The sequence below is a fragment of the Salvelinus sp. IW2-2015 genome, linkage group LG8 (assembly GCF_002910315.2).
Source record: "Salvelinus sp. IW2-2015 linkage group LG8, ASM291031v2, whole genome shotgun sequence".
Lineage (NCBI taxonomy): Eukaryota > Metazoa > Chordata > Actinopteri > Salmoniformes > Salmonidae > Salvelinus > Salvelinus sp. IW2-2015.
The window spans coordinates 20,246,209-20,268,846 of record NC_036848.1 but is presented as its reverse complement, the minus strand read 5'-3'; the positions used below and the strand labels follow the sequence as shown (position 1 = coordinate 20,268,846).

General features: G+C 42.0%; 1 protein-coding gene across 1 annotated transcript; it reads right to left on the bottom strand.

The window, feature by feature from the left end:
* Window positions 1-15,399: 15,399 nt before the first annotated feature.
* Window positions 15,400-19,913, bottom strand: LOC111967580 (tryptophan 2,3-dioxygenase A). The gene is made up of 12 exons (XM_023992705.2): window positions 19,651-19,913; window positions 19,363-19,468; window positions 19,095-19,185; window positions 18,741-18,811; window positions 18,098-18,225; window positions 17,808-17,994; window positions 17,574-17,681; window positions 17,346-17,457; window positions 17,170-17,227; window positions 17,005-17,084; window positions 16,400-16,490; window positions 15,400-16,267 (listed from the first exon to the last, which is right to left on the bottom strand). Exons 1-12 carry the CDS (start codon window positions 19,686-19,688, stop codon window positions 16,093-16,095), a joined length of 1,245 nt encoding a protein of 414 aa, XP_023848473.1. The 5' UTR covers window positions 19,689-19,913; the 3' UTR covers window positions 15,400-16,092.
* Window positions 19,914-22,638: the final 2,725 nt, after the last annotated feature.

Genomic DNA, 22,638 nt, shown 5'->3' with positions numbered 1-22,638 from the left:
TTTAAAACAAAAATACATTGTAGAAACTAGATATAGGCCTAGATATAGTATGGTCTGTTTGTAGCCAAATTTATATACAACATTCTGCCCATATGAACGAATCGATAATCCTGAATGAATCCTGAATAATGATGAGTGAGAGTTAGACGCACAAATATCATACCCCCAAGACATTCTAACCTCTCACAATTACAATAACAGTTGAGGTTAATATTTGTGCGTCTAACTTTCTGCTTCATCATTATTCACAAATCATTTAGGATTATCCGTAATCATGATCATCCACATTAATGTAGAAGTGTTTGGAAACATATTCTATTTCCTATTTACAATAAACGTGATTTCAAAATGATACAATACATTATTTACCATTCATTTTCTATTGGGCACAAAATAATCTGAAACACAACTAAAACAAACAGCAAATCTATCCAACAAGTGTGTAGAGTCACAGACTTGATGTAATCATTACATGCTCAGAATATGGGACCAAATACTAATCTTTTGACTACTTCAATACACATAAGTGTAAAATATAAGTGCAAAAAGTGCTGTAATTTCTAAAATGTTCACCCGATATGGATCAAAATACCCTCAAATTAAAGCTGACCGTCTGCTCTTTAACCTCAGTCATTGTATAATTTAAAATCTTAAATTCTGGAGTACAGAGCCAATACTTTTGGAGCTCACTGTATATAGGCCTAGGCTACAATATTCTGCCCATAGGTGACCAACCGGCTCAATTCGATCTCATGTAGCTAAAAAAAATATATATTTGTATTTATTACATTGGATAAAATTTGAGACTCAGAGCTAGAAATGTATATATCAAACACTACAGTTGAGGAACAATGGGAAAGCAATTCTGCTTTGAAAGTTGATACATTTGTATCCTCACTTTCGAGAAAATGTCCCTTGAATGTTTTGGTACAACTACTGGAGAGCTCTTGTTTGTCTACACCCATTCAGCATCATTCACACCCACTTGCTTTAGCCCCACCCATCTCTTTAACTATTTACATGTGAGGCCCTGTACTAAACAACCAAAGATTTCAAAAGTAAAGGCTGTTTTATACTACCGGAGTGTTGTAAATTTAATCTGGAGTGCCAGAGCATTGTCAGATTGTCCATTCGTAAATTCAGAGCGTTTCGCTCTCGGAGTGTTCAGAGCGCACACTGGACGCTATGGCCGAGAAGTAGGGTTGATCCGAGCGTTTTGACCTAACAACAGCAGTCAAGCACCCAAGCTAACTGGCTAACGTTGGCTAGCTTGCTAGTTACTTCCAGACACAAATGAGAGAATAGCTTACTCTGACCATTTTACTTGCCCTAGCATATTATGAACACATTTATTTTAGGCCATAACTGAACCAATTTCTGTAGGCTATATATACACAGTATTCTGCCCATATGAACAAATACAATATTTGTGGTCATATGTGTTTTAAGGAAAATCAGTAAACACACATTTAATAACAGACTCATAAACACAATTACGCAATAGACTACTGCTGGCTTCACAGCTTGCCGGTGCTTCACAGCTTCCCGGGAAACTCAATCTATTGTAGCCTCATGTAGAAAAAAGAGTAGTGGAGTCAAGAGTTCGCTAGGAGTTCGCTTCTGCTGCAGTGTTCCTAGTAAAACATTACATAATCAACAAGACCTTAATGAACAAGATATTGAAATGATTTACATTTACATTTACATTTAAGTCATTTAGCAGACGCTCTTATCCAGAGCGACTTACAAATTGGTGCATTCACCTTATGAWATCCAGTGGAACAACCACTTTACAATAGTGCATCTAACTCTTTTAAGGGGGAGGGGTGGGGTTAGGAGGATTACTTTATCCTATCCTAGGTATTCCTTAAAGAGGTGGGGTTTCAGGTGTCTCCGGAAGGTGGTGATTGACTCCGCTGACCTGGCGTCGTGAGGGAGTTTGTTCCACCATTGGGGTGCCAGAGATTTGTACATGTAGCATACACATGCATGGAATTGGCTTCCCGCTGTCCTTTTCAGACTAGGGTAGTAGTTTCTTTCAGACTAGGGAAGTTGGGGAAACAGTCAGAATACTCATATAAGGCAGAAACTGGAATTGGCATTTATTTTTTCAGTCACATGATGGCGTTTTGGTGAAGGACTTTGCTGCCCATGATTTCAGGTATACGATGTTCAACACGTTTTATGTTGAATAGTAATAGCTAATATTTAACAGAATTTCATAGTCATACATGGAGTCATATGTGACTCGTTTCAGGAAACGTGAAATGTGCAGACAATAGTGACCCATCCGCTTAGCTAGATGTGGCTGGGGGGGGTTTATAGCATTTCCTTCACATGACCCATCAATTTAGACAAGGGTGTCGGGTAATTATCATCTAATAATTAAGGACTATTCACTATTATCATCTAATAATTATATAATTATAATTATTATCTGGACACTGTTTTTTATATTGTTACTTTACAATTAACCATTTCACTGTACCGGTTAGACCTTCTGTATCTTGTGCATGTGACAAACTTATAGTGTGTGTTTACCAGATATAGAGTGTGTGTTTACCAGAGATGGTAATGTGAAGAGCAACATGACCTGCACCAGAGTCAGATTAGGATATAGGCCAAGGACAAGATAAAGTGTATTTTTACCTTGAGTTTTTCTGTATTGTAGGCTACTACTTTTACCACTTTTAGTTGTGCAATCTTTAGTTGTTTACTTAACTACTTACTCTGTTTAGCACATCGCCTCACATGTGAAAGACTATTTGTAACTTATTTTGTACATATTGTTGCCGCTACCGTCTCTTATGACCGAAAAGAGCTTCTGGACATAAGGACAGCGATTAATCACCTCGAATTGGAAAAATATTTTTTCATTAATGAGTCAGATGGGAAGGATATACTCCAAACACCTGATCAGGCCCTCATCCCCGTCATTCGCAGGAGAAAGAAACTGAGATTTTGCAGAAGGAGATCGGGGTTCCTTGTGAGGATCAGGCGACGAGTGGCTAATCTGCCTTTGCTATCCGTACTGTTACCCAACATTCAATCGCTGGCAAATAAATGGGATGAACTAAGAGCACGTACATCCTACCAACGGGACATTAAAAACTGTAATATATTATGTTTCGCCGAGTTGTGGCTGAAAGACGACATTAATAACATACAGCTGGCGGGTTATACACTCTATCGGCAGGATAGGATAGCCTCTGGTAAGACACGGGGTGGCGACCTATGTATATTTGTAAACAACAGCTGGTGCACGATATCTAAGGAAGTCTCAAGGTTTTGCTCGCCTGAGGTAGAGTATCTCATGATAAGCTGTAGACCACACTATCTACCTAGAGAATTTGCATCTGTAATTTTCGTAGCTGTCTACATATCACCACAGACCGAAGCTGGCACGAAGACCACACTCAATGAGCTGTATACGACCATAAGCAAACAGGAAAATGCTTATCCAGAGGCGGCACTCCTAGTGGCCAGGGACTGTAATGCAGGGAAACTTAAATCAGTTTTACCTCATTTCTATCAGCATGTTAAATGTGCAACAAGAGGGAAAAAAACTCTACACTACCTTTACTCCACACACAGAGACACGTACAAAGCTCTCCCTCGCCCTCCATTTGGCAAATCTGACCATAATTCTATCCTCCTGATTCCTGCTTACAAGCAAAAAAGAAAGTGACTCGGCCTATAATAAAATGGTCAGATGAAGCAGATGCTAAATTACAGGACTGTTTTGCTAGCACAGACTGGAATATATTCCGGGATTCTTCCATGGCATTGAGGAGTACACCACATGAGTCACTGGCTTCATCAATAAGTGTATCGATGACGTCCTCCCAACAGTGACTGTACGCACATACCCCAACCCTTTTATTACAAGCAACATTCGCACTGAGCTAAAGCATAGAGCTATCGCTTTCAAGGAGCAGGACTCTAACGCGGAAGCTTTTAGAAATTCCACTATGCCCTCTGACGAACCATCAAACAGGCAAAGCATCAATATAGGACTAAGATCTAATCATACTACACTGGCTCCGACGCTCGTCAGATGTGGCAGGGCTTGCAAACTATTACAGACTACAAAGGTAAGCACAGCTGAGAGCTGCCCAGTGACACGAGCCCACCAGATGAGCTAAATAACTTCTATGCTTGCTTCGAGGCAAGTAATACTGAAAAATGCACGAGAGCATCAGCTGTTCCAGACGACTGTGTGATCATGCTCTCCATAGCCGATGTGAGTAAGACCTGTAACTTCTTTGGGGTAGGGGGCAGTATTTTCACGTCCGGATGAAAAGCATGCCCAGAGTAAACGGTCTGCTACAAAGCCATAAAAGCTAGAATATGCATATTATTAGTAGATTTGGATAGAAAACACTCTGAAGTTTCTAAAACTGTTTGAAACATTATTGAAGATTTATGTTAAAAACATCCTAAAGATTGATTCAATACATCGTTTGACATGTTTCTACTGACTGTTACGGAACTTTTTGACATTTCGTCTGCTTTTAGCGAACTCGCTTCGTGACTTTGGATTTGTTTACCAAACGCGCTAACAAAAGTAGGTATTTGTATTGAATCAATCTTTAGGATGTTTTTAACATAAATCTTCAATAATGTTCCAACCGGAGAATTCCATTGTCTTCAGAAGTGCGATGGAACAGAGCTCGCTCTCACGTGAACGCTCATGGTCAGGGCATGTTCAGGTCATGATAGACCTGACTCATTCCTCTCTCCTTCGGCCCCACTTCACAGTAGATGCATCAGACAAGGTTCTAACGACTGTTGACATCTAGTGGAAGCCTTAGGAAGTGCAACATTACCAATATCCCACTGTATCTTCAATAGGGGCTGAGTTGAAAATCGACCAACCTCAGATTTCCCACTTCCTGGTTGGATTTTTTCTCAGGTTTTTGCCTGCCATATGAGTTCTGTCATACTCACAGACATCATTAAAACAGTTTTAGAAACTTGTAAAAAACACACGTTTTGTGACATAAGACCGAATCGAGACGGTCGGTTACCTATGACTATGTCTTGGCATATAGCACAGTCATATAGGAACATATAATTAATATTGTCTGCACACTTTAAGTACAAATTCTCTAAGGTTCTTTTGCGATTTTTGAAATGATACAACAGGAAAACTTTTACAGTATATTCCCATGTTGAGTGAGTGCAGTGGTACTTTTATGTAGTAGTATTGTAATGAAACAGGCAGGGAGCAGGCCTCGAACCCTCGACCTTCTAGCCCGATGTCCAGCGCGTTATCGACTGTGCCCCAAAAGCATGCTCAAGCGGCAGGGTCGATCTCCGCGCTTATAAACCCAGGGTCGTTACAGTATGTTTTCATGAGGTTCAAAGAGGGCTGAGATTCAGACGCAATCTCACTGTTTACTAAACCAACATAATGTAGACCCAGACGGTTCATTAACACAGAGGTTCCCGTCACTGCCTGCCTCGTATCTCCAAAGCTCATACCCATTTGTTTATTATACTAACTTATTCCTGTGACTAACGCTGTAAAACAACATGTGATGTTGATAGTCACTGAATAGGGACATTCTTATTTACACACGTACACTGCTGAGGGTCTTTCAAAATGTTCATCTGAGTGACTGTACTGTTAATGTTTCATGCTTCTTTAACCTTGGTGAACCTTCTTGTTAACCTCTTTAACCTTGGTTTTGCACTAGATTTTTTTGTTATTCTCCTGTTTAGTTTTTAAAGCTATGTTAATGTGTTAATGGTCTTCTAACTTAGTGTTGCCCCCTTATCGTTCTTACTTTCCTGACTAGAAAAAACTGAGACCTGGTTAGGCTGAAGGTGTTTGTCTTGGTTTGGTAACGTGGTCAGAAAAAGGTCAGGCCCTAAAGATCAGAGAGTGTTTTGATCCCTGACTTGATCCAGTATTATCTAATGTTTAATCACATGTATGAACACAATAATGATGCATCAATGAGGCTAAGTGGTTTAATCTCAGTTACACAGGTTTTGTCTCATTTTGGCTGGGATTCAATCTGATTGCGCTTAGTACGCAATGCACATTTTAAAGGCAATATTCCCCCGTTCGTGGAGACCACATTCACGGTAAACGCTGCACGTGTTTGCTCAATCGGAAATAACCTTTTAATTGGTGAATTGTCAAAATCTGCGATCAAATTGAATCCTGGCCTGTCTCATTTTAACCTAGATGTCAACCACAAATCAACAAAAGGTTAAGTTTTGGTTTATTTCAAGTTTGGACAATTTTGGACAATTTAATGAAACATTCTATCAAACATCAATCAAAATTGGATGTTGATCTGAAGTCTTTGCTCGGTGGGGTGACTGTTGTTTTCTCTAGTGGTCCTGAGGCTGTGATGGACAGGTTGATGGAGTGGGAACCCCTGCTGTGACTGTGGATGCCATCAGTTGGCAGGACTATCTGGGTGGCATCATACAGCATCACTGCTTCCTGCCACCATGCCAAACTCGCTGTGCTGGTCACTGGTTACAGCACTACAAAGATAATACGAGAGTATAGGCTACACCCATAGCCTGGCCCATGGCATGGCCCCTCTGCGGCAAAATAAATTTTATGCACTTTTGAAATGTGGGCGTAAGCACTGTTGTTTTCATCTACTAACAAACCAGAAAAAATGAGCCTACCTTTCTGTAATGACAACCATCTAAATAATTCCATGTCTCCTCATTTGGCTTGATAGCACACAGGTTGTCCCAATAGAACACCGCAGCCAGCGCACTGGTCATGAAATTGAAAGCCTGTCTCTATTCAATGTTATGATCATGTAAAATCTATATAAATAGGCATACAAAATTAGGAGTAGACAAGGCTATTTGATGAATCATTTCATGATCATGGATCATTTGGAACAGGGAAGTTAATAAACCTCTGTATTTCCTTTCTTTTCATTCAAAATCTTTCTCTTCATCCGCCAGTGCGACCACTGTATAAAGATAGATAGCTAGACGGTGAAGCCCGCAATGGGCTTTGCTTTCACGGAAACGATCAATGGCAAAGATCAGAGGTGCACCCTCTATACATTTTTATGGATAGCTGTCATGACATTTTCTCCAAACAGCCTTTCCCCGCTCGCTCGGGAGCTAATGAGGAAATGAGTCGAGATCGGACCATGGAAACACCACGCACGTTACTTGGGAAAGTAACAAACATTATTACTCACATTTTAGTGTAACTCCTTATATTACGCTAATACTTATAAAAGTAACAATATTACTGTTGTAATGCATTACCCCCAACACTTCTCACAGAGACAGTTTGTAGTGATGTGAATTTTGTCTTTATTTTTACATTTTATTACTTTCAGTTATGATATGAGGCCAATTTCATATGCATTGAATACTCTGGCTCCAGCAGTGTTTACAGTGGGTGACTGAACATTCTAAACATAAACATTGTACCCTTAGTTTCAGGTGAGTTGTCATACTGTCACGCCCTGACCATAGAGAGCCCTCGGGGTTCTCCATGGTGTAATAGGTCAGAGCGTGACTAGGGGGGTTTTCTAGTTATCATAGTTATATGTTGGTGGGTAAGTATGGTTCCCAATTGGAGGCAGCTGAATATCGTTGCCTCTAATTGGGGATCATACTCAGTGTGTCCCTTTTCCCACCTGCGTTGTGGGATATTGTTTGTATGAGTGCATATGTGCTCTACGTATTGCACGTTCGTTAATTCTTTGTTGTTTTGAAGTGTCACTGTAATAAATATGTGGAACTCTACTCACGCTGCGCCTTGGTCCGATTATTTATATAACGATCGTGACAGAATATCCCACCACTACAGGACCAAGCAGCGTGCCCAGGAGGTAAAGGAGAGTTGGACATGGGAGGAAATACTGGGTGGATGCTGGGATTCGCCAAGGAGTATAGGAGGACAGCGACGACGCCGGGGTCCACGGCCACAAACAGCCCAAGGGCAACCCCAAGATTTATTTTTATTTTTTGGGGGGGGGGACAAGGGGCGGTCGGCCGAGCTGAGGAGAGAGCCAGAGACCGTCTGGGAGTCGATGGAGCAGTTGGAGGAGGGAGATCGGAGAGAGATGTTGGTTAGGTGTATTCTGCAGCACAGGCGCCCTGAAGAGCATGTCATCAGTCCGGTGAAACCTGTGCCGGCTCCACGCACCAGGCCTCCAGTGCGCCTTCCCAGCCCGGTACGTCCTGTGCCGGCTCCCCGCACTCGCCCTGAAGGGCGTTCATCAGTCCGGTGAAACCTGTGCCGGCTCCACGCACCAGGCCTCCAGTGCGCCTTCCCAGCCCGGTACGTCCTGTGCCGGCTCCCCGCACTCGCCCTGAGGAGCGTGTCATCAGTCCGGTGCCACCTGTGCCGGCTCCACACACCAGACCTCCAGTGCGCCTCCCCAGTCCGGTACGTCCTGTGCCGGCTCCCCGCACTCGCCCTGAGGTGCGTGTCACCAGTCCGGTGCAACCTGTGCCGGCCCCACGCATCAGGCCTCCAGTCCAGAGCTTCAGGCGAAGGTCCACAGTCCAGAGCTTCAGGCAACGGTCCCCAGTCCAGAGCTTCCGGCGACAGTTCCCAGTTCAGAGCTTCCGGCGACTGTCCCCAGTCCAGAGCTTCCGGCGACGGTCCCCAGTCCAGAGCTTCCGGCGACAGTTCCCAGTCCAGAGCTTCCGCGACAGTTCCCAGTCCAAGAGCTTCCGGCGACGGTCCCCAGTCCAGAGCTTCTGGCGAAGGTCCCCAGTCCAGAGCATCGGCAACGATTCCCAGTCCAGCAGCTTCCGGCGACGGTTCACAGTCCAGAGCTTCCGGTGACGTTTCACAGTCCGGGAACCTCCTGAGACGGTCCACAGTCCGGAACCTCCTGAGACGGTCCACAGTCCGGAACCTCCTGAGACGGTCCACAGTCCGGAACCTCCTGAGACGGTCCACTGTCCGGAACCTGCTGAGACGGTCCACGGCAACGCACTCCTGAGACGGTCCCAGGTCCGGAACCTCCTGAGACGTTCCACCGTCCGGAACCTCTTGAGACGGTCCACAGTCCGGAACCTCCTAGACGGTCCACGGTCCGGAACCTCCTGAGACGGTCCACCGTCCGGAACCTCCTGAGACGGTCCACGGTCCGGAACCTCCTGAGACGGTCCACCGTCCGGAACCTCCTGAGACGGTCCACCGTCCGGAACCTCCTGAGTGGCCCAGCCAGAGCCCGGACTTGAACCCGATCAAACATCTCTGGAGAGACCTGAAAATAGATGTGCAGCAACGCTACCCATCCAACCTGACAGAGCTTGAGAGGATCTGCAGAGAGGAATGGAAGAAACTCCCAAAATACAGGTGTGCCAAGCTTGTAGCGTCATACCCAAGAAGACTTTAGGCTGTAATTGCTGCCAAAGGTGCTTCAACAAAGTACTGAGTAAAAGGGTCTGAATACTTATGTAAATGTGATATTTCAGTTTTTTATTTTTCTGCTTTGCCATTATAGGTGTATTGTATGTAGATTGATGAGAAAAAAACGATTTGATCAATTTTAGAATACGGCTGTAACCTAACAAAATGTGGAACAAGTCAAGGGGTCCGAATTCTTTCCCGAAGGCACTGTAGCTACTGTAAATTTCAATGGGGATAGCAATCTTTAATTGGTGAAAAGTTATATACGTAAATGGCTAAACAATGACATGAAAGTATTCATAAAACATAAAGGAAAGTAACATTTACAGATTGTGCCAGCATAAGGGCTATGAAAGACAGGATGAAGAAGGATCACAAAAACAGTAGCTAGCTAACAACCAACTAAACTCAGCAAAAAAAGAAACATCCCTTTTTCAGGACCCTGTCATTCAAAGATAATTCGTAAAAATCCAAATAACTTCACAGATCTTCATTGTACAGGGTTTAATGCTTGTTCAATGAACCATAAACAGTTAATGAACATGCACCTGCGGAACGGTCGTTAAGACACTAACAGCTTACAGATGGTAGGCAATTAAGGTCACAGTTCTGAAAACTTAGGACACTAAAGAGGCCTTTCTACTGACTCTGAAAAACACCAAAAGAAAGATGCCCAGGGTCCCTGCTCATCTACGTGAACGTGCCTTAGGCATGCTGCAAGGAGGCATGAGGACTACAGATGTGACCAGGGCAATAAATTGCAATGTCCGTACTGTGAGAGGCCTAAGACAGCGCTACAGGGAGACAGGACGGACAGCTGTTTGTCCTCGCAGTGGCAGACCACGTGTAACAACACCTGCACAGGATCGGTACATCCGAACATCACACCTGCGGGACAGGTACAGGATGGCAACAACCTGCCCGAGTTACACCAGGAACGCACAATCCCTCCATTTTATTTATTTATTTATTTAACCTTTATTTAACCAGGTAGGCAAATTGAGAACACGTTCTCATTTACAATTGCGACCTGGCCAAGAAAAGCAAAGCAGTTCGACACATACAACAACACATAGTTACACATGGAGTAAAACAAACATATAGTCAATAATACAGTAAAAAAAAAAAAAAAAAGAAAAAAATAAGTCTATATACAATGTGAGCAAGTGAGGTGAATAAGGAGGTGAAGGCAAACAAATATATGTATAAATAAATAAAAATATAAAAGGCCATGGAGGCGAAGTGAGTACAACACAGCAAGTAAAATAAAAAACTAAAAAAAACAATGGAATGGTTGGTTTGCAGTGGAAGAAAGTGCAAAGTAGAGACAGAAATAATGGGGTGCAAAGGAGCAAAATAAATTAATAAATAAATACAGTAGGTAAAGAGGTAGTTGTTTGGGCTAAATTGTAGATGGGTTATGTACAGGTGCAGTAATCTATGAGCTGCTCTGACAGCTGGTGCTTAAAGCTAGTGAGGGAGATAGGTGTTTCCAGTTTCAGAGATTTTTGTAGTCTCCAGTCATTGGCAGCAGAGAACTGGAAGGAGAGGCGTCCAAAGGAAGAATTGGTTTTGGGGGTGACTAGAGAGATATACCTGCTGGAGCGCGTGCTACAGGTAGGTGCTGCTATGGTGACCAGCGAGCTGAGATAAGGGGACTTTACCTAGCAGGGTCTTGTAGATGACCTGAACCAGTGGGTTTGGCGACGAGTATGAAGCGAGGGCCAGCCAACGAGAGTGTACAGGTCGCTAGGGTGGTATATGGGCTTTGGTGACAAAACGGATGGCACTGTGATAGACTGCATCCAATTTATTGAGTAGGTTTTGGAGGCTATTTTGTAAATGACATCACCGAAGTCGAGGATTGGTAGGATGGTCAGTTTACAAGGGTATGTTTGGCAGCATGAGTAAAGGATGCTTTGTTGCGGAATAGGAAGCCAATTCTAGATTTGACTTTGGATTGGAGATGTTTGATGTGAGTCTGGAAGGAGAGTTTACAGTCTAACCAGACACCTAGGTATTTGTAGGTGTCCACATATTCTAAGTCAGAGCCGTCCAAAGTTGATGTTGGACAGGCGGCAGGAGCAGCAGCGATCGGTTGAAGAGCATGCATTTGGTTTTACTTGTATTTAAGAGCAGTTGGAGGCCACGGAAGGAGAGTTGTATGGCATTGAAGCTCGCCTGGAGGGTTGTTAACACAGTGTCAAAAGAAGGCCAGAAGTATACAGAATAGTGTCGTCTGCGTAGAGGTGGATCAGAGAATCACCAGCAGCAAGAGCGACTCATTGATGTAAACAGAGAAGATACGGTCTCCAAGAATTGAACCCTGTGGCACCCCATAGAGACTGCAGAGGCCGGACAACAGACCCTCCGATTTGACACACTGAACTCGATCAGAGAAGTAGTTGGTGAACCAGGCGAGCAATCATTAGAGAAACCAAGGCTGTCGAGTCTGCCAATGAGGATGTGGTGATTGACAGAGTCAAAGGCCTTGGTCAGGTCAATGAATACGGCTGCACAGTATTGTTTCCTATCGATGGCGGTTACGATATCGTTTATGACCTTGAGCGTGGCTGAGGTGCACCCATACCAGCTCTGAAACCAGATTGCATTGCGGAGAAGGTGTGGTGGGATTCGAAATGGTCGGTAATCTGTTTGTTGACTTGGCTTTCGAAGACCTTAGAAAGGCAGGGTAGGATAGATATAGGTCTGTAGCAGTTAGGGTCAAGGGTGTCCCCCCTTTGAAGAGGGGATAACCGCAGCTGCTTTCCAATCTTTGGGGATCTCAGACGACACGAAAGAGAGTTGAAGAGCTAGTAATAGGGGTGTCAACAATTTCAGCAGATAGTTTTAGAAGAAAGGGTCCAGATTATCTAGCCCGGCTGATTTGTAAGGGTCCAGATTTTGCAGCTCATTTAGAACATCAGCTGACTGTATTTGGGAGAAAGAGAAATGGGAAGGCTTGGCGAGTAGCAGAGGGAGGGCAGTGCTGTTGTCCGGGGTAGGGGTAGCCAGGTGGAAGCATGGCCAGCCGTAGAAAAATGCTTATTGAAATTCTCAATTATAGTGGATTTGTCGGTGGTGACAGTGTATCCTATCTTCAGAGCGGTTGGAAGCTAGGAGGAGGTGTTCTTATTCTCCATGGACTTTACGGTGTCCCAGAACTTTTTTGAATTTGTGTTGCAGGAAGCAAATTTCTGCTTGAAAAAGCTAGCCTTGGCTGTTCTAACTGCCTGTGTATATTGGTTTCTGGCTTCCCTGAAAAGTTGCATATCACGGGGCTGTTTCGATGCTAATGCAGAACGCCATAGGATGTTTTTCTGTTGGTTAAGGGCAGTCAGGTCAGGAGAGAACCAAGGCTATATCTGTTCCTGGTTCTAAATTTCTTGAATGGGGCATGCTTATTCAAGATGGTGAGGAAGGCATTTTAAAAAAAATGACCAGGCATCCTCTACTGACGGATGAGATCAATATCCTTCCAGATACCCGGCCAGGTCGTATAGAAAGCCTGCTCGCTGAAGTGTTTCAGGGAGGTTTGACAGTGATGAGTGGAGGTCGTTTGACCGCTGACCCATTACATGCAGGCAATGAGGCAGTGATCGCTGAATCTTGGTTGAAACAGCAGAGGTGTATTTGGAGGCAAGTTGAGGATGATATCTATGAGGGTACCCGTGTTTACGGAATTGGTGGGGTACACTGGTAGGTCATTTATAATTTGTGTTGAGATTGAGGGCATCAAGCTTAGATTGTGTGGTGGCTGGGTGGGGTGTTGAGCATGTTCAAATTTAGTCGCCTAGCAGCACGAGCTCTGAAGATAGATGGGGGCAATCAGTTCACATATAGTGTCCAGAGCACAGCTGGGGCGAGGGTGGCTATAGCAGGCGGCAACGTGAGAGACTTGTTTTTAGAGAGGTGGATTTTTAAAAGTAGAAGTTCAAATTGTTTGGGAACAGACCTGGTAGTAAACAGAACTCTGCAGGCAGTTTTGCAGTAGATTGCAACACCGCCCCTTTGGCCGTTCTATCTTGTCTGAAAATCTTGTAATTGGGGATGAAAATGTCTGAATTTTTGGTGTCTTTCTAAGCCAGGATTCAGACACGGCTAAAAATCCGGGTTGGCAGAGTGTGCTAAAGCAGTGAACAAAACAAACTTAGGGAGGAGGCTTCTAATGTTAACATGCATGAACCAAGGCTATTACGGTACAGAAGTCATCAAAGAGAGCGCTGGAATAGGAGTGGAGCCAGGTACTGCAGGGCCTGGATTCACCTCTACATCACCAGAGGAACAGAGGAGGAGTAGGATAAGGGTACGGCTAAAAGCTATGAGAATTGGTCGCTAGAGCTACTAGAGCAGAGAGTAAAAGGAGGTTTCTGGGGCGATAAAATAGTTTAAAGGATAATGTACAGACAAAGGTATGGTAGGATGTGAATACAGTGGAGGTAAACCTAGGTATTGAGCGATGATGAGAGAGATATTGTCTCTAGAAACATCATTGAAACCAGGTGATGTCATCGCATATGTGGGTGTGGAACTGAGAGGTTGGATATGGTATAGAGAGCAGGCTAGAATCTCTACAGTGAAATAAGCCAATAAACACTAACCAGAACAGCAATGGACAAGGCATATTTACATTAAGGAGAGGCATGCTAATCGAGTGATCAATAAGGGTCCAGTGAGTAGAGGTTGGTTGGGGTCGTGGCGATCCAGACAGCTGGCCGGGTATATGGCTATCGGTAGCAGCAAGGATGGAGGTCTGTTTTGAGATACCTCGTGCGTTTCCGTCGGTAGGTTAGTGGGGTTCCGTTTAGTGGGGTCCGTGGGTAGAGGGGATTCAATACCAAGATTGGCTAAAATAAGCAGTATAAGTGACACAAGTCCGGGGAAAAAAAAAAAAAAAACACCAGATACTGACTGTTACTTTTGATTTTGACCCCCCCTTTGTTCAGGGACACATTATTCAATTTCTGTTAGTCACATGTCAGTGGAACTTGTTCAGTTTATGTCTCAGTTGTTGAATGTTGTTATGTTCATACAAATATTTACACATGTTAAGTTTGCTGAAAATAAACACAGTTGACAGTGAGAGGACGTTTCTTTTTTTGCTGAGTTTACTTCCTGTTTTGTCTTCTGCGGTCGGAAAAAACGGGGGAAGTCTCGCTCTAGTGTGGTCACTACTTATTTACTCCCAACATCAAGTTGTATAAACTCTACAGCTTTACGACACAAATGACCAACATCAAGTAGTAAAAATGTCCACCAGATTACTACTGGTAACACTACTGTTTTCCTACTAAACACTACAAAACTCTACTTGTGTATCTTAGGTAGTGCGTAAACTACACATTCACTACACAATCCCTACAATAGTCACTACTGCACAAATATAGGTTTTGTGTAGCAATTCCGTATTACTTTTTCATAAGGGGCAGTTCCTTCTCCTACACCACCTAAATAACTGCTATGCGGGTGTCGGCTAGTGCGGATCTGATACAATCTAGCCTTTAGGTGACCTATGTGATTGTTTATGTAAACTATCCCCCTTTTCTTCATCCTCATTCCTCTCTTTAGGTATTGCAGAATGTGACTTCAATCTTCCTGTGAGCCATGGATGACATTTGTTCTTTAAAGGGATTCATGTGTTCGCTATACTGCCAACTTCTCGATCAATCCTTCAAGGAATCCTTTAAGACAATTCCCATGGAGTTTAAAAAAGAAATTCTCGCAAACTTTTCAATAACATGTTTTTATTGAGACATATATTTTATATTCTTCTGATACAAAAATATATTACTTTGAAGTCATGTGATAATTTCTCTGCTGATGTTATCACTACGTGTTGAATAAAGTCTACATATCATTTCTCTAACATCACATGAACACCTAATGCACCAATATCGAAGTACTGTACAAAAACATAATATTACTCTAATAAAGATTAAGAATACACTTCTTTAGGGTACACATTCAGTATAACTCAAGTGCATGGAAGGGTTCATGATTATCCTTCATTAGGCCATGTACAGGATTATATCACACCTTTTCATACTTTAAATACAGCACAATATTATATACTACACCCTTAGTATACAGAACATTAAGAACACCTGCTTTTTCAATGACATAGACTGACCAGGTGAAAGCTATGATCCCTTATTGACGTCACCTGTTAAATCCACTTCAATCAGTGTAGATGAAGGGGATGAGATAGGTAAAAAAAACTAACATTTTATAACCTTTGAGATAATTGAGACATGGATTTTGTGTGTGTGTGTGTGTGCAAGACAGAATATTTAAGTGCCATTGGACGGGGTAGGTACCAGGCACACTGGTTTGTGTCAAGAATTGCAACGCTGCTGTTTTTTTAATGCTCAACATTTTCCCGTGCGTATCAAGAATGGTCCACCACCCAAAGGACGTTCAGCCACCTCGACACAACTGTGGGAAGTATTGGAGTCAACATGGGCCAGCATTCCCCTGTGGAACACGTTCAACACCTTGTAGAGTCCATGCACCAACACATTGAGGCTGTTCTGTTCTGAGGGGGAAGGGACGCCTTTGTGGTTGTGATGACATAGTATGTTACTTGTCCCTTTATTGGTGTAGGTGAGACTTTACCAGGTCATAGCTAGCTTATATGACACTCTAGATTATGTAGATGTTCCTTAGGTCTAAAGGGGCTTCCTCTCATTGGCACCTTTCCTCAGTCTGCACCGACCACTTCAGACAGTTGAGACAGTGTCCGAGTCTGAATCCTCACTACTGCAGTAGGAGCTGTCACAGTACTCTGCGGTGAACAGAAAGGTGTGCTCGTTGGGGTCTAGTTTAGGCACCCAATGCCGAGGTATCAAAAACATGGCCAGGTTGAAGAGATCCACAAAGACTTTGTAGCGATCACTGTGTGAGAGAGGAGAAAAACACCTACTTAGCTCCTTCTTGAAGGGGTATATAATGATATGGTTGACAGTAACTCTAGATTTGGATGCAGTTTATTTCAATAACTAATCATATATGACAGACATGACATACCTGACAGTAGAGCGGAGGTAGTGGTAGCCAGATGAGCCTCCAGTGCCTGCTTTGCTGCCAATCATTCTGTGCACCATGCACACATGGTTGTCTGAGACACATAGGATAAATATTGCACTTGTTAATATAACTGTTCCAGGTCAATTGACAGTGAAATTATAGTCTAGACCAGTGGTATTCAAACTTTTTCGGTGGGGACACCATTTTTCCCCCCAAGAATTTCTCACAACCCAACCCCAAAAATTTGTTTGCATTAACAAATAACCTCAATTCATTACATTTTCATATCTTATCAAAATGAAAAGAAACCAGTTAATATATTTACTCAATCATTTTCTAATTATCTTTCTCAAAAACATTTGTATATTGATCCCATACAATAATAATCTGTAGTCTTCATTTTTTTTCTCTTTTTTTTTTCTCACCCCACTGCAGTTCCCTCCGCGACCCTGACTTTGAATACCACTGGTCTAAACAGTTCAAAGCATGTAATCTAGTAGAAAATACAAATGGTGTAAGGGAAACCTGTACATGCAGACAGTGATTGAGTGAAATGTGGTGAAGTAAACTGTTCTTTATGTACAATATGTTTTGGTGTTACTTACATCTCCATTTTGTCATGAGGGTATCAATGTCCATCAGGTTGGACAGGAGTTGGAAGGGAACCTGGAACCTGGGCTCCTCCCTAACAATCCACAATGTAGTAATTACATCTCAAATGGTGAACAAACACAAGCCTATCTAAAATAACTGTAAGAAACCCTTCTTACCTGTAGAAGTAGATCATCAGAGCTCCTTGGAGAGCTTTGTAGGAGATCCGTCTCTCACCTGATTAAACAACAGGAAGTGAGATGGTTTCTTAGACCTGGGTTCTGTAGTTTTAAACTAATTATTGGGAGTGAATTGTTGAGGCAGTTTGTGTTGGTGCTAGGTGCTAAACACTCACCTTTGCCCAAAAGATGCTCATGTCTTTTGACATCAAACAGAGAAGTAAATAGCTCTTTTTGTTTTGTCATCTCTTCCATCATCTCCTCCTTCTCCTCAGAGTCTTGCATTTTCTGCCAAAGGACAAAAAATCTTGTAGTTTTTGGTCAGATTATTTTATCTTTAAGTAACCTAATGAGATGCGATGCTGTGAGTTTTTGGTACTAGATTATTTTGAAACAGCCAATACCTCTATTTTACTTTTTTCAAGACTCAATCCTTCAAAGATGTTGGCTTCCAGTTTAACCCAAAAGTTAAACCCATCCTCTTCAAGACCTGGGGTTCTTTCCAGCCATTTCTGAATAGAACAATAAACAATATTGCTCAACAGTGCTATAATATCAAGTGTGGGAAATAACATTACTAAGTATTTAAACGGGGTCTATTTTAAAATGTTTCAGTATTTTTTTTGCTTTTCACACACCTCCACCAATTTCAGCAGACAAGGCTCCTTCTCAGATCTAAGCAGCATCTCACTCTCATGTCCTTTGAAGTTGTCCCTGTAGTGGCGCCTGTTGTAGGGGACTCTCAGGTTGTCAAGGACCCCGATCTTGTTCTCCAACAGACGGAACTGGAGACTTTGGAACCCGGAGGCAGGGGACAGGTACTCTCTACAACACACAAAAGTAATGTGTGTTAAATATGTAAAGAGGGTATCATTTTATAAGGTTTATAAAAGCTAAAGATTCTCCATGGGTTATCTATGGGGCTTACCTGAAGTCATAGAAGTCCAAGGCGGTCATCGTCTCGAGTACGGCGAACTGGTCGACCAGCAGCCTGAAGATCATAACAATCCTGTGTATGCGGGTGTTGACCTTCAGCATGTTACGTTCATCGCGAACCTGGTGAAACATTACGATTAAAGATGAGCTCTAACTTTTTGGCCTCTAGGGGGCGCTCCTGATGCAAAAAGGGTCACTGCAATTGGACTGCATTGGACCGTAAAAAGCCCACCTTTTCACACCGACAAACAAAGACTTAGGTCATTGACATTGTTTACATTTCATGGCTTAATGAGGTAAAAAAACTGATTCATATTGTATTTTAATCATTTAGGAATTATATGTTGGGGCGGCAGGAAGCCTAGTGGTTAGACCTTTGGGTCAGTAACCGAAAGGTTGCTTGATCGAATCCTGAGCTGACAAGGTAAAAATATGTCGTTCTGCCCCTGAACAAGGCAGTTAACCCACTGTTCCCCAGTAGGCCGTCATTGTAAATAAGATTTTTTTCTTAACTGACTTGCCTAGTTAAATAAAGGTTATATTTAGAAAAGAAAAACAATTTGCCGGGATTGAAATCAACAATTGTATAACTTTTATTACACAAAGAAAATGTTTGCCAGTGTACTCTTGCTTACATGTCCACTGATGAAAATCTCTCGCACTGAATCCAGTTCCCATAGAATCTGCTTGAACCAGAGTTCATAAGCTGAAATAAAATGATAAAAATGCAATGAATCATAATGTCCCACCGTTGCATTGCAATGAAATTGATCATTTGTTGATGGAAAGTTGATAGTGAACTGCTATTCCAAGTCTTCCACAAGTAGGCGCAACTACAATTAAAGGTTAAACTCATTTCTTGAGTTGACTGGATTTCAAATGGAACAGACCCCAATCCCTGTGATAAGGGAATGCATGCATACTACGATTACAATTCCATTATTGATTCTCAAATCTTGATTATATTTGACCACAAACATATACTGTGCCTTGATGTGTGACAATGAAAAGATGCTCATCGTGGATTTTGTTCCCCTTCAGTTCACTCTGAAGAACTTGGGCCGTCACGACTTTGTCAAGCTATAATGGAACAAAAAAATTTCATTTAGTACTACAGCTAACCCTTAATTAAAATTGTACTTAATTTCCATCCCTTATGTTGGCCATAGCTTCTATCCGCAGAAAAAAGATACCATGTCAAAAACCTTGTAGAAGATGAAGTTAGATTAAACCAGATGACGATGGTGAATGCTTTACCTGAAGGTAGTCACCATAGATGATGCCACCTTTGCTGGCCTTGTTGATTCCTTCTTGAGAGTCATCTTCCTCTTCCTCTTCTAGATGCAGCTTGCTCTTGAATAGCCTTGGGAATGAAAAAGACAAATGTAAATGGTATTGATTACCTAATGGCATACAATTATCAATAATAATAATACATATAACTATAGCATTTATTTATTTATTTAGAATCGTTATATGATGCCTTTGTTACAATTTATTTTTTAAATTACAAACAGAATTTGAAACGCAATAATGAATACGTACAAGTGCCTTTTCTCGAAGTATGGACATCCACCACTCATGGTTATCCAAATGATCCAAAATTAAAGCAAAAATGTTATCTTATTCCGTTGGTTTACTCAACCCAAGTATTTATAGGCTAGTTCAACATCCGGCCCACCTCCATTTGCGTCATTTGAACCATTCGTGTTTGCCTTCTATTAGGTGAACTCACTGGATGAACTTAATTTTTTCGATAACAAGGTCACTGGGCCCATTCCAAATTAAACAGACATTTTAGCAACCTATGTTCGCAATCAACCACAACATATTTATGTCATTAATGCGACTCCGTGCAGCCAATGGCAATACCCGCTTTAGGTATAATGCAATGAGCCGCTTGTGGATTTGACAGCTCTAACGAAGGCCCACCTCCGACACCGTCAAAACAACATCTATGAGGATGTAGGCTAAAGCAGATGTTATTGAATAGAGCCTCAACTCTAATGAACTGCCACTTATTTGAGTATAACTGTGGCAATGGGCTACCAGGGAATCAGTGTTTCAATATTTGTAGTTCGGTTAATGTGTAATCTAAGCCATAGTCATCCTTTGACTTGCTGAAATGTCATAGCTTTTATGTATTTTGTTTTCTGAGAACCTCATTGACACAACCTTGACATAGCTGTACCTTTGATCTACTATTCTGGGCCGTTCATAATTGTCTGTTGAAGCTCCTGTCGGTGTTCCCTAGACATCGACAGCTTTTGCAGGCATTCAGCACTGCTGTTTTTTTTCTTCTCCTAGATGACAAATGGATAAACCACATCAGTCACACTACAAAACGTGTATCTAATTACCTAGTCGTATTTACATAGTAGTTACATTGTGTGGGTAAAGTGGAATTACAGTATAGGTACAGGTGTTACATAGTAGCCTACTTACAACTACCCGTTTGCAATTTTCAAGAATTTGCAAAAAAACTCACAAGTGAGAACTCGTATAATAACTATAATTCATTAGTGAGCCGCAATATATTTGAGTTTGTTTATAGATATGATATATAAATGTCAACATGTTACACAACTCACAAATCAAATTCGCTATAGGGCCTACTAGTGGTAGGTATAGCAATGTGTACCTACACTTTAATTACTGTACACACCTGCCTATGCAACTCCATACAAATAAATAATGATACTTGTAACTGTAAATTGGGACATGTATGTGCTGGCCTTATTATTTGCTTGGCCCATTCAGACCATGTGGTATAAAAGGAGCTGTATCCCCATCATGGTCTGAAGGGGCGTTTTTAAAAATGTAATCCCATGTTAAGAGGACATTGTGCCGACAACATCAAAGCCTCCTTGACAGACAGGAGGACTGACATCTGAAGAAGAAAAAAATCACAGACCTCCTTTCTACTCGCTATAGCCTTTAGGGGGAGACAAAGTATGAAGGCACAAATCTGTCTAACAAAAAGGGATCATGATAAAATACCAGGGTCTCTTTTCAATCTGGATCTCTGACGCGTTACAGATTGATTGCACAATATTCATTTAAAAGGTACTTTCATACATTTCAGTAATTGCATCATTTACCGTGAATGCAGTCTTCAATACGGATTGAATAGAGCCCTACATAATCATACTACCTAATTAACATTTGTATAATATAAGGTCATTCATTTACCAATCCAGGCCCTACATCGCCTTCACATCCCAACAGAACTTTGTGACAATCATAGAACAATTAATCCAGTTTCAGCTGTAGGCCACAAATCATGCACTCGAGTCACTCTAAGGGCGCTATTCAATCCGTATTGCAGAAGTTCAGCGTTACTGCGTAATTGAAATTTAAAGGTAATGTTCCCGCGTTAGCAGATACTGCATTCACAGTAAACGCTGCATACTATATGTCCGCTCAATCAGAAATGACCTTCACATTTCTATCATGCAATCTGTAACACTTCAGCGATACAGATTGAATACAGCCCTAAAATCTCCCAGAGATCATTAGCTATCGGCCCAGTTGCTTTGTACAACCCCATTGAGCCAAGTGCTTAAAGCCTTTTCTGGAGGTCCTCAGACGATTAGAGACATGACAACAAACAAACAATTTGTGTTTGGCAGGATCGTCACCAGACATTTAGAACATCCGGAGCAAGACCTGAAGACCTGGGGCTGATTCTGGGGGGGGGGGTTTCTCCAACCAAAATGTTGGCCTCGCCCGCTAGCAGTGAACATTTTGCAGGAACATAACGCTATGTTACATATCTCACTCCTTTCCTCCATGTGCTGTGCTCTCCTGATGCCAAATAATCAACACTTTTTAATATTAATTCAATGGATTGTGTTCAGTAAACCCATGGTGTATGGTGTTAATATTTATACAAAAATCTATTAGCAAGTACAAATTACAAGTGCATAACTATATCATAATTTTCCATGAAGAAAAATAGTTGGAAAAAGTATTTGTATCATTATTTTGTTGCAATGTTTTCATAAAACATGTCCAATATTTGATGGGCAATAAAAAAAGCCTGATGTTGGTCACATTACTACTAACTAACGTGAGCTAGTCATGCTGTGGGTACTGTGCAGTTCCAAAATAATCCAAAAGGTGGCAGCCTAGACCACAAATTCATGTTTTGCATGAAATAATGTTCTGGTCACGTGCAATATAGCAGGATTGTGATTTTAGGCTGCCACTTTTGGATTATGTTGGAACTGCGTAAACTCACATTAGCAGTAGGCTATTAGTGATGGGTCGTTCGCGAATGAGTCCGCTCTAAGAGCCAGCCCTTGTAGGTGAATGTTGGGAGCCGGCTCGCATATCAGAAGAGCTGAATCTATTTATAAAAAAATAAAAAAATAAAGATATGAATAATCAAACGATTTAAATGAATATAATTAACTAATTCAAAGAACGAATATATGCTGATTGACGAGAGAGTGGGGATGCAGCACGAAGGAATCACTCAGCAGATGCCATAATGGAGGTCCGATCCTATTCCTCTGAGCTGGTGGAAGA

Excerpts from the sequence above, each read along its gene's own strand:
- LOC111967580 (XM_023992705.2), bottom strand. The coding sequence starts at position 19,688 with ATGAGTGGTGGATGTCCATACTTCGAGAAAAGGCACTT. Across the intron at positions 17,682-17,807 it reads GTCTGCTGAAATTGGTGGAG|AAATGGCTGGAAAGAACCCC; the intron begins GTGTGTGAAAAG and ends TGTTCTATTCAG. Across the intron at positions 16,268-16,399 it reads TACCTCCGCTCTACTGTCAG|TGATCGCTACAAAGTCTTTG; the intron begins GTATGTCATGTC and ends TCTCTCACACAG.